At 38.4% G+C, this 12,385-nt stretch overlaps 3 protein-coding genes across 6 annotated transcripts; 1 reads left to right on the plus strand and 2 right to left on the minus strand.

Moving 5' to 3' along the window:
• The first annotated feature begins 1 nt into the window (after position 1).
• Positions 2-3,291, plus strand: psmd9 (proteasome 26S subunit, non-ATPase 9). Its single transcript, XM_080045908.1, has 6 exons — positions 2-157; positions 283-382; positions 1,228-1,421; positions 1,544-1,645; positions 1,937-2,025; positions 2,302-3,291. The coding sequence occupies exons 1-6, from the start codon at positions 53-55 to the stop codon at positions 2,327-2,329; spliced, it is 618 nt and encodes a 205-aa protein (XP_079902034.1). The 5' UTR covers positions 2-52; the 3' UTR covers positions 2,330-3,291.
• A 134-nt stretch (positions 3,292-3,425) lies between these two features.
• Positions 3,426-8,044, minus strand: gtf2h3 (general transcription factor IIH, polypeptide 3). Of its 4 annotated transcripts, none has more exons than XM_080045880.1 (13): positions 7,913-8,044; positions 6,358-6,437; positions 6,144-6,250; positions 5,564-5,706; positions 5,303-5,365; positions 4,900-4,929; positions 4,762-4,790; positions 4,602-4,676; positions 4,468-4,521; positions 4,242-4,310; positions 4,005-4,140; positions 3,849-3,885; positions 3,426-3,730 (listed from the first exon to the last, which is right to left on the minus strand). In XM_080045880.1, exons 1-13 carry the CDS (start codon positions 7,959-7,961, stop codon positions 3,661-3,663), a joined length of 942 nt encoding a protein of 313 aa, XP_079902006.1. In that variant the 5' UTR covers positions 7,962-8,044; the 3' UTR covers positions 3,426-3,660. The 4 variants fall into 4 exon arrangements, with proteins under 4 accessions (XP_079902006.1, XP_079902007.1, XP_079902005.1 ...); XM_080045881.1 differs by lacking the exon at positions 7,913-8,044 and adding an exon at positions 6,622-6,799; XM_080045879.1 differs by lacking the exon at positions 7,913-8,044 and adding an exon at positions 6,622-6,799 and having other exon boundaries at positions 6,358-6,503.
• Positions 7,867-9,424, minus strand: LOC307264505 (Rieske domain-containing protein-like; the record flags this gene model as incomplete). The annotated part of the gene is made up of 4 exons (XM_080045916.1): positions 9,224-9,424; positions 8,710-8,972; positions 8,357-8,391; positions 7,867-8,157 (listed from the first exon to the last, which is right to left on the minus strand). Exons 2-4 carry the CDS (start codon positions 8,912-8,914, stop codon positions 7,867-7,869), a joined length of 531 nt encoding a protein of 176 aa, XP_079902042.1. The 5' UTR covers positions 8,915-8,972; positions 9,224-9,424.
• Between the last annotated feature and the right edge of the window lie 2,961 nt (positions 9,425-12,385).

Raw genomic sequence — 12,385 nt, forward strand, 5'->3', positions numbered from 1 at the left:
CGGAAAGACCGTCCATCCAGCTCGAGCCCGGATGTACGCTTAAGAAGCAGCCATGAAGATGACAGGAGAAACAACAATGGAAGATGTGAAAAACCTTGTTAAAAAGAAGGATGATATTGAAGAGCAGATTAAAGCCTATTATGATGTTTTGGAAGACGTAAGCTTGTTTTCAGATAATCAGTCAGACATATTGTGCAATAATACAAATTGGACCACTTATTGCGGATGTTCTGTAGCCTACCTTTCTGAACATGCCACCGTCTTTTCACTTTATTTTGACAGCAAGGTGTCGGAGTTGAGGGTCCCTTGGTTGACGAAGAGGGATTTCCCCGAGAAGACGTTAACGTATACCAGATCAGGATAGCAAGACACAATATCGCATGTGAGTGGAAGCGCGAGTGTTGTTTCTGGTGTTTTCTCTGAGACTAGGCTACGTTTTGGTAACTGTCTGTGAACTACCCATTAACATGAAGTGCAAGTCTGTTAAAGTCATTCAGATATTGCATTTGTAAGTATGTTGATGTTTAGTTGTAGCAGCAAATCTAATATGTTATCTAGCAGTTCAGGGGTTAACCTAATGTTTGTTAGGAGAACCAATACCTTGTATTTTCCAACGTATTCGCAAACATGTTGGTCAAGACATAACAGTCCGCAAAATACATGGCAGGCACAATATTGGCAGTTGATTACCTTTCCAACCCGTGTTGCCACTTTTTAAAGATGTCACTAGCTGATACTACTACTAGGCTACTTAAAGCATGTTAATTATATCACTGAAGGGTTCTACTAATGATCATTTTAGATATCAGTTAATTGCTAATACTTGATTATTCATTTAATATGTGATTCAAACAGTGAAAATGTCCAAGCTGACATATAAAAGTCATGTTTTGACCAACCAACAGTCCAAGATTTTTTATTTAAGATCATGTTCATTTGAGAAAGCAGCAAATCCACACATTGAAAAAGATTCTCACATAATTTAATTTAATCAGAATCAGGTTTAGTTTTACATTTAAAAAAGACATTGTCCTACTACCGGTGAACACTGAAGTCAGCTGGTCTGCAAAGCGCTTTAGGTTAGATACATTTATTATCATAATTGCTGTTTGTTGAGATTCTGTCAAGCAAGAATTAAGTAGTCATTGCAGCTCTTTATTAATACACTTCTCTTTTAATGCATAAGTATTCTAATTGCAAAGGTCAAGCTTTGATGTTACGTTTCAGGCCTTCAAAACGATCACAAGGCCATCATGATTGAGATAGAAGAAGCCCTGCACAAGCTGCATGCTCGAGAGAAAGCCAAGCATGTGAAGGATGAGTCGGAGGCGCAGGGAGGCGCGATGGAGCAGCAGGTTACTCTTCCTCCTCCCTTTGCACGGGTGGATGCTGTGACACAAGGCTCGCCCGCCTGTGGAGCTGTGAGTGATGTGAACTGTTTTTTAAATCCGTCAGATAAAGCATACTTTTTTGTAAAGTTTCAATGTAAAAAGTTGTTGATTTTGTTGCTGTTTTTACAGTAAATGGTTGTTTCTTCCCAAAGGGACTCAGAGTTGGCGATGAAGTCATTGAGTTTGGCTCTGTGAACACGGCAAACTTTCATAACCTTCAGAATATTGCCTCTGTGGTACAACACAGCGAAGGGGTAAGCTACTGACAAAATCCACAGACGCTTTTTTGGATCCGACAATTGTGTTAATTGTATTTTAATGTGATGCAGTTCAATGTCTTAATTAACTCCAAAAATATATTTATACTAAACAATACTTTTGATTTAACTTCTGATAAGATTTCTTATTATTTAGATATTTTCTATTAGGCAATTTGTTATAATAAGACAAGAGTTTCTATGATTTTTTTGTATTACCAAATAATAGGTTAAATATTTCTGAACACACTGAATAACTGGAGAATAAATTGCAATGTCCTTTTACAGAAACCATTACGTGTCTCAGTCATTCGGGATGAGCAGAAAGCTGTGATGAGTCTGACTCCACAGCGGTGGTCAGGACGAGGTCTGCTGGGGTAAGTGCTACAGACACAATCAGTCGTGTATTTGCAATGGCACAGATTTATCAGTTGGGCGAGAGTCTATTAGAGGCTAATATTTGGGAGTGAGCTTGGCAAATGTGTTTCTGTCAGTGCATAGGATTTTCTTTGACAAAGTAGTTGCAGTGATATTGGTAAAATACTCTTTTGTACATCCACCTCAGACGCATGATTGGCGATAAATTAAAAATCAGTTTTTTTTTGTATCAGCATATTTAAGTGGTTCACTTACCGGTCCTTGCTCTTTTTCAGATGCAACATTGTTCCAATCCACCGGTGATCACCATATTGTGCAGAATAACAGTTGCAAAACCTCCACTTACTCCTGGAAGGTTTCAAGCAGATTTTGTACATACTGCAGACATTTTCCATCTTATTAATTTTTCAAAGTACTTTTGTGAAGATAAGCCATGCTGAGTTTACTAAATAAACATATCTACTTTGTACTGTTAATTAGAATACTTTTTCATTCAATTGACTTATGGCTTCAAGACTTGAGGGTTCTTCCTCTCCAGAGCATAGATGCACTCAGCAAATGTAATCGCAATTAGCCTTGTTCATGAATCTTTTTCTAGTGTGCAAGTGGTCAGTTTGGTTTTAGAATACTTCTGAAGATTAATATGGTTAATCAAGTATATCTGACAATTAATACAAATCTGAAGTAGTTGTTGAAATGTTTTACAGTATGCTAAAGTGATGAACCAACACTAAAAAGCTAAATAACTAGCCATCATAAATAAAGACTTATTTTCAACACTTGATTTCATACTGTTAAAGCTATTTCAAAGCTACAGCTAAACGGGGAATCTTTGTCGGAAGATGACGCATTACCAAAATGTTTGTTCCACATGGAATTAAAGATTACAACATTTGTTTTCAGTGAACTTTGAAGATTCTTGGATTTTAATACACATTCACTTGTTTCTAAACTGAACACAAGTTATTATGTTTTCATTAAAACTATTCGCACCTCAACACATAATTGTTTCAGCTAAGAGGAGTTGGAGACACATGAGAAAACCAAAGTGATGTGACCAACATTAAGAACATAATGGATTCTTCTTTGATTATAAAGATGTACATCCCAAAAATGTCAAGTTCTTTTTCTTTTCCCAAAACAGTAACCCGAGTGAGGCTATTTCTATGAAGGCTGATTTAACTGTGTTAAACCAACACCATGAACTGCTTAAGGTTGTGTGCCTGTACTCATCAATAAGAACAAATAAATTGCATATAAATTAAGACTGGTGAACAAATGTGATTAACTCTGGCCAAATGTTTAGATGGACGTTTTATATGGTAAATAGTTGGATGTATTCCCATTCAGCAAACTTTTTGGGGAAAACAATTGTCTCTACGAAGAGGAAATAAAGGGGAGAATTCAGTCTGGGATAAACTTGACACTCTTAAAATGACACTGGAATTATAAAGTCTTATGTTAAGAACAGTAAACTAAAATATCAGCCTACTTATACAAGTAAACATAACATAAACATAAGTTATGTCAACATGTTCATATGACCATACTGCCCCAAACACACTTCTTGGATGTCGATTTCAGAGAATTGTATTATCAGAATATCAAAAGTAACTAACTGAATAAAGCAAAAATCATGTAGCTTGCTTGAGTTTCTTCTTTTTGGGCTTGACCATCTGTGGTAGTTGGATTTTGAAGGCAGTCCTAAAAAGAAAAAATATTTAGATCCTAATGCTGACATGGTGAAAGTCAAATCACATTGAACATTTCAGATGCATGCATTCATTTTATAATAATACATAGAAAAAGTGAAAAGACTCACTCGCATGTTGTACAGATGGGGCTGAAGTTGCAGAATACTTGAAGAAAAGACGAGAAAGTGTCACCATGAAAATGCACTGCAACTGCAGCTTTGGCCAGGACTATGAAGATTGTTGTCATGCATTTGTTTTCCTTGTTTTTTCTGAATCATACTCACTTGACAGACAAACCGAGCATACATAACCAATGTCAATGAGGTTACGATGGCAGAAACATGCAGCTCTGTAGTCGACGTGGGCAGGCGGCGGCAAAACCAGCTGTGAACGCTGCTCAGAGTCAGGCAGGAACACCCACTGTTCAGAAAAGACCACCACCACAAAGCAGAACCTTTCTTTAGAAAGATGAGATAAATTAAACTCAGAAAACAATTTAAAAAACTGTGTTACAATCTTACCAAGAGGTATTGTGCCAGGGCAAGTTTCTGCGGTATCTTGAGGTATAATCCTCCAGTGATATCACAAGCCTACAAAACAAAACAATGAAGGTAAAAAACCTGGATGTGTAAAGGTAACTGAACATTACTGCTTAAGTTGTGCACTACACCAAATCCCACTGAATACTGCTAATAATATACAGAAACTTTAATGCCATCAATGTCCAACAAAGCCAGATAAATGTACCTGCTGAAGGAGACCCGAGTCTGAATCCAACACACAGGCATCTATCAGGATATTCTGTTTTAAAATATAAATACATTTGCAAGTTCAAATAAGTGAACAGCACAGATAAACACAAGCAACATCAATGATTTTACCTGTTTCTGGGCAGCAAAAATGACATTCATGAAGTTCATGTACTGGAGGGCACAGTCCTTGGCCGCGTTTATCACCTATCAATAAACAAAATACAGAGACTGTTCAAAATCATGGGAATAAAACAAAAGCATTCATAATATTTGACCATTTAAGGCTTACCATTAGTCTTGCTTTTATATCCTGTCCAACTATAGAAGAAAAAAATGCATACATTACACACATTTTTAAATACTGAATGCAAAAACAGTACCCAATAATTAGAATCATAAAGCTTCACAATATTTTTTTTTCAATTACCTTCCAGCTCTTTTGAGACCCTGTGAATATCTGAATATTAAAAAGGTTTAAGGAACAACAGTCAAATTGCAGGCACACTCATTGCCGTATACACAGAGAAAAAGATAGAAAAACCATCTGCAGACATTTCTTTCGAGTTGACCAGGAAAGGAAACTGTATTTCAGGCAAGAAAGAGTATTACCAACAGATAAAAAAAGAATATGAAACTGCATATGCAAGAAAAGTGTCCTTCCAAAAAAGTAAAGATGAGTCCTCCTTGCACTTCTTTATCTTTTAAGCTTGTGATAACTGCAGTCCATTCATTAATTAATTTCATTTTGCATTAACGGCAGTTGCTATTTTTTTAGCTGATTTTTAATATATCATATGTCAAAAATGTAAAGAGTTTTATTGAAAGGATACAGCAAAGAGCTTTGGCAAGGGATCCTGCCAACAAAGTATCAGTTGAATCCCCCCTCACTTCCGCTGTAATCAAAGTAAAAGCAAAGTCAACTTTCTTGAGTTAGCAATGCTATGCAGCATCATTACAAACCTGAAAGCTATAAACACAGTGCATTACTTGCAAAGACAGTAACCATCTTATTTTTACCTTTAGTATGTGGAGAAACCCTGTACTTGAATTTGCTCTATCAATTGTATATTAATTGCACACAAACAACCTACTTTTCGTCATAACATTCCTGATCTCTTCAGCAATTAGGTTATTGGCGACTGACAGGAGTTCATATTTTCCATCCCCGCTGGTGGGAGCATCATCTCCATTGCAGTCCCTGCCTCTCCAGCTCTTACTGGGGTACAGGAAGTGACTGAAATAAAGTAAGAGGGACACACGTGCATATTAGTAGTGACAGGAGCATCACATTACATTCCAGAGGACCAGATCATTTATCAAAAGTACCAGTGCAACCGTGTAAAGATTCTCCATCACAAGTAAAAGTCCTTCATGTAAATGACAAAGACTTAAGTAAAATACTCAAAAGAACTGGTTCTGCAGAAACAACTCTCAATTGAGTGATTTACAATTATATAGGACTATTAAATTGTTAATACATTAATGTGTCATCAACAGTATTTTATTGTTGTAGCAGCTTGTCGAGGTGGATTCATATTTCCCTCTGAGGAGCTGTAGTGAAATAAGTGTATAACTTTGGTTGAAAAAGTAAAAGCCCTTTATTATGCTAAAGTACGTCACAAGTAGCCTAACTGTACAAAGTTAATTTCCACCACTGCTCTAGAAAGTTACCTGTCTTGACAGTGGCTCGCGATGACAGCCAGCTTGTTTGTCCTGGTCATGGCCATGTGAGCGTTCCCCATCACCATGACAGCATCCAGACACTTGGACAGGGTGAACTGGAAGGAGACAAGTGGACAGTGAGCTGTTGTTCATCCTCAGCCGCATTCAATAAATAAACATCCAGAAAAAACTAATTAATTAGTCAGAATAATAACAGTAATACCTCGGCATCACGTTGAGCTTGCTGGCCCCACCATATCGGATTTACATCCACCACGATGACCAGCAGATTGACTTCATCCTCTAAAGAAGGTTTGGAAACAATCGAACACAATGCCAGCTGTGAGTGTACAACCCAAGGAATGCAAACTGTAAAATAGGTTTGGAAACAATCGAACACAATGCCAGCTGTGAGTGTACAACCCAAGGAATGCAAACTGTAAAATAAAAAACTTTTATTATACGTATCAGTCTGGCTCAGACCTACCTGATGCCATCACGGCAACGAAGAAAGAGCAAAAAGTGAAAAATTGTTGTAGTCCTGGGGATTTATATTCTGTTAGTTACCATCTTGGGTCGGAAACTTACAAAATATTTACAAATTTAAGAGATGTTAGCAAAATACATGCTGCTGAAGAGTCTTTGTGCATCGACAGGATGTGACTTGCTCTTCTCTTTCAGTTGTAATGGCAAATCAAACAACACCAGGCGCAGTGCTGCCACCTAGCGTCTGTTAACACCATAGCCTGTATAAAAGACCATAGGTTAAAACCTTAAAACATGATTAAAACCCATTACACCCCCATAGCTTATCCACACAAGCATTTTAAATGATCAGACCTGATTAAGATAAGAATATTAACGGATAGTTAAGATAATTATATTATTGGGTTGTGGTTAGAAATGCAGTAATGTAGCATTAAAGAAGCATTTTACAGTAGTAGTTGGTTGAGATAGTTTATTTTTACTATTTTATACTTTGCCCATTCCGCTGTTTGGATCTTGATGATTATCATGCTGTTCCACTAGCAGCACTAGTAACAGCATGTATGCTTAAAGGCCTACTTCACCGGTTTGAATATGAAGGTGTATTGAATTCTGAGATCCTATGTAGTATAAATGTGTGAAAGAAATTGAAATCGGTTCATCCTAGCCTTTCAATTTTTTTCGCACATTTATACTACATAGGATCTCAGAATTCAATACACCTTCATATTCAAACCGGTGAAGTAGGCCTTTAAGTCTAGTTGGCTGGGCAAGGTTTTAAAAGTTTTCCGCACAAAACCTCCAATTTGAACACCTTCACACTCGACAGACATCTTTCTTTATATCACAGTTTTCAAATCCCCAAGGTTGTATTTCAACTTAATTGTTTGCTTGGCAAATTTTAACACTCACACACTAGCGATATTCAAGTTCAATGTCAAAAGACTCTAAATTATTTGGATGTCTAAGTGAAGCCGAGTAATCCACTCTGAAATAACACATATCCTGCATCTGCTGCTTACATATCCTACATTCGTCTTATTCAATCCTTCATACACATTTGCCAGGTATTTCCTGGTATTTGATTTTTCCCAATGACAATTAATATCAATACAGACTCAAAAGTGCATTGAAATGCTTTCCAGTTTAAAAAAAAACTTCCCAAATAGTCCTTGAAGCATTCCATTATTTTTGGCTGAATAACCAAAACCAGTAACCACTCTGAGAAATCCATGAGTGTGTGTAGCTATTTATTGGGCTTGGGTTTTGGCTTAGCATTGAGTAAGACAGACCTATATCTCTCAGTTTGGTAGACATCTGACTCAATGGCCTCGCTGGCATTGTTCAGAGTTACATAGACATCCCCGTTGACCTCTGTGACCTTGTGAATCCTCTGTTTGACACCTTTGGACCTCCAGTGTGTTCTCAGGGGTTTGGCTGTAGGATCTTCCACGGCTTGGTAAAGCCCTTCCCCTTCTGCCAGCGTGATCTTGTACTTGTGCCATGGACACACAATGCACAGCAGCCCATTAAACTCCTGATGTTTGCACAGCATGAAGGTTATTAAAGAGATAAGATGGTATCAGCCTTACAAGTAAAGTTAATATAATATAAATAGCTATTTTATACACTGGAATGCTTGAACAAGCAAGCAACAAACTAACAAAAAAAATTAAAAATAGACTCATGCATAGCTTTTTTTTTTAAATATTGAGAAAAAAGTATACACAACTTGCCTCAATGTCTCCATGCTGTAATGCACCACCCGCATCTGTTAACAGAAAAACAACTGTCATTTTAGACAGCAGTGTTTCTTAACAGCAAGTATTTCAAATATGTGACGTGTGTACAGAAAAGTAAATTCCACACTTCAAAAGCCACACTTCAGAAAAATAATGCTGCATAAGTTATGGCTTTATCTAATATGCGCGCACACACACACACACACACACACACACACACACACACACACACACACACACACACACACACACACACACACACACACACACACACACACACACACACACACACACACACACACACACACACACACACACACACACACAGAGTGTAGTACAGAGCTTACGGTAGCAGTGCTTGTCCATTGCATGCAACTTGCCCTGGTCGTACAGGACCAATACATCTCTGCATCCATTCACCAGCCTGGTCATGCGCCCAGCCTTGACAATGTCCTCCTTCTTCCCGATGAAGTGGGGAGCGGGGGGAGGTGAAGAGCAGGAAGAGGAGGAGGGAGGTGCAGAGGTCAGAGAAGTCTCCCCCTCAGAAGACATGTTGATAACTTTTTACAGCAGGTTCACCCCTGTCAAAAGTTAGGAACTTCGGAAGTTTCTGTAATACAAATATATTTTAAAGTAATTAGACATAGGCTATCAAGACATGATTGATAGAAAATAGATAGTAATGAATCATCTTCATTACCACGTTTTTTGTTGTTGTCTATTTAATTAAGAGAAATAACTGATTCTTGTAGTTGTACAATTGGAAAACACATCATATGCTATTCATGAGGAATAGTAGTTATTTAAGTTCAATTGAAGTTTCTTATCACCTGCCCATTCAAAAAAAAATAATTCACCCACCTCCAGTTTACATCTCTGGCTCTAGTTGTCACCTCTAAGTGATGTAGTTGGAAAAAACATGGAAGTCGATCTCACTCAAATTACACACACGAACGGTCCAGTACTTTATAAACAGGCAGGCTATATTTATTTGGATACGTATCAAGTTATAAAATGCGAGCCAAACTTCGTCAGCGTTTCAAGGAAGCCATGGTTCGAGTCGGTTCGAGTAGCCAATGTTATGTGTTACGTCGAATGTTGTCCCCAATGAAACACGAGCTGATGAACGAGATTCCTTTGCTTCCGTTCCCCTTTAATTTGTATTCAGACAATTGTTTCCTTTTATGGCTTAACGTTGCTCAAAAGGGTGTACAAAGTATAGGCCTACAGAAAGTTAACATTATATAGTAGTTTAGGTAGACTGTATCCTACCCTGTAAGACGGCAGACCTGCATAAGAGGGTAAATAAATTAAATAGGCCTACAAGAAATAAAACGGTTTATTATGTCATAATTGAATATAAGAAACAAGTTGTTTTGTAGGCCCATCTATGCATTTTTTATTATTTTTTACACAGTCGGATCAATCAGAAAACAGTGCTTAACCAAATAACCATTTTATAATCCATCCTATATTTTCTTGAATTGTATTGTGCACATCATGGGTAGGCCTACTGTTGTCACATATATGTTGTCTAATACTATGCTTCAATGTAAATAGATTGCGTAAAATAAAATGATTGTAATAGGCTACCAATAATACATCTGTTTTATCAATCATAAACATAGAAATACTTCTACATTAGGTTGTTGTGTAATTTATGAGGAAAATGCCTTCTTGGGATTTTTGTGAGTTAAGGCTTTTTGTTTTAGCATGTTCCTTGGTGGGCATTAAGCCCTCTGAGGGATTATCTCTCTCTCTCTCTCTCTCTCTCTCTCTCTCTCTCTCTCTCTCTCTCTCTCTCTCTCTCTCTCTCTCTCTCTTTCTCTCTCTCTCTCATGCTGTAGCCTACTGAGCGTAATTTGACCAGCTGTCCTTTTGAAATTCTGTCTTTACCTCTGACAATATATAACCTGTGGCTCTGCCAATCAAGGCCCGTCTAAACAGGTGTTGAGTTTACTCACAGCAGGGAATGAGAGCGCGCTCCGCAAACCGTTTTCGTCGTTATGGAGATCTACTTTGTATACGGAAATAGTGATATTACTCAAGCGAGTAACTTTGTTAAAACATTAATGCACGTTGTCAGTTTAGCTTGCCCTCGCAGATAAACCATCGCTTTCACCCATTTGTCTAAAATGCCTGGAGTCAATCGGGTGAGTTTATTTTTAGCCTTTTTGGAGAAACGTTACAGCTTTACAGTCTGTAATTTCATACACAAAAACTAAAAGTAATTTTAACTTCCCTGAAGGTTTTTCTCTGTATTTCTATTGGTATAATTAGTAGTTGATAACACATAAACCCTCAACCTGAAGGTATTATGGACCTCTATTAGTGGGATGATTTGTATCAGTGTACTGTTTCATAAACACAGCACTCTAACTTTGTGCATGCATATCTCATTCAAGTGCCATATGGCCGGATTATAGCAGCTGCCAGCCAATCTAATGTAGAAGTCAAAGACACAACAGTTGCATGCCTGTGTCTGCTATATTTATCGTGTTTTCTACAGTACTGAAATGTATGACATGTCTGCAACGTGCTGCCCTGGCTCCATCTTGACTGAGTGTCCTATTTCAGCATCATACCGGTGTCCTGTGCTTTGCTTCCACCACAACTGTTCTGTGTAGTAATAATGAAACAGTGACTAACCAGACTACTGGCCATTTATATTATCTTACAGAAATCACTGAGGAAGAGAAAACAGCAAGGGCACACTGTCCTGGAGATTGCAGCATTTACTTTTTGTACAGTCGTTTCTTGCACACTTTTGCTTTGTATGACCAACTGATGGAGAGGCTAAAGCGACGTGTTTGTCACTCCCAAGATAGGTGGAGTGAGGACAAAGAAAAGGAACGGGAGAAAATGACACTTTGCCTATATGAGTGTCTGAGAGCGGCCGGGCTACAGCGTCACTATACCAGGTAAGCTCACTCAGTAGCAGCTCATCCAAACGGACACTTGTGCTGTGTTCTACTACTCGGATAATCTATCTCCCCTCTGATAGTCTATCTCCCTCCGCCTCCTGTCCTTCAGGTTTATCTCTGTGGGTGTTCTTCGTGCAGCCCACCTTTCAGCGCTGACCATGGAGGACTATCCAATCCTCGGTGTCCGCTCTATGGAGGACAGGACTCGACTCTACGATTTGGTCCAAATGGTCAAAACGTTTGACCTGGAGAGCCTTGGAGATGAAAATGGAGATGCTGACTACGATGCTGACCCTGTAGCCGATAATAGCTTACCTTATGATGGTAGTGGAGATCCTGATGAAGATATATATGATGATGAGGATTTGAAGTGTGTCGCTGGGAGAAATCTAAATGCAGCCAGTTTTTCCAAACCATCATGTGTTCGCAGGCGGCTTGATTTTGGTTGTAAAACCATTGATCATCATAAGCATCCATTTTCCAACCCAGAAGGCATTTTTCTTGTTGACTCAAGTCATACTAGAAGTGATGACCCAGGCCAGGGCTCAGAATTAGACATACCTGTGCAGATTAAACTGAACATTGGCAGTGCTGTGTGTAGCTGCAGAGGGAACAACAACCACAGGATGGATGTCCATAGTCATCAATCTGATCATCTCACAGATGCAAACACCAAGTCAGACATCATGGAAGAAATGTCTTTGTCCAACTCTCGCACCATGTTATCACCAAACTATGTCTCATTCCACAAACCAAAACCCAGGCTTGCAACGGTTTCATCAAATGGGTTTAGCCACGAACCAGTTGAGCACAAATCAAGAAAAGGAATCTCTAGGAAGGAAAACATAGGCAGGTATGGGGCTTCTGTACACATGGCTAAGCCAGCACCTGTTTATGAATCAAAGAGAACCGCTGGCTACAACTACGGACTACCACTGAGTTTACCTACTCTCCCAAACAAAAAGTGAGTGCTGGAAGTTTGTATTTACCATTGCTGGCTCTCCTCTTGCAAATTCACATCTAAATGAGGACAACTTTAGTTTTATTTATTAAACATGAAAAAACATTAAACATTTTTGTAATTCTCATGTGTTTGTGT

Source organism: Ammodytes marinus (assembly GCF_949987685.1).
Source record: "Ammodytes marinus genome assembly, chromosome: 2".
Classification (NCBI taxonomy): domain Eukaryota; kingdom Metazoa; phylum Chordata; class Actinopteri; order Uranoscopiformes; family Ammodytidae; genus Ammodytes; species Ammodytes marinus.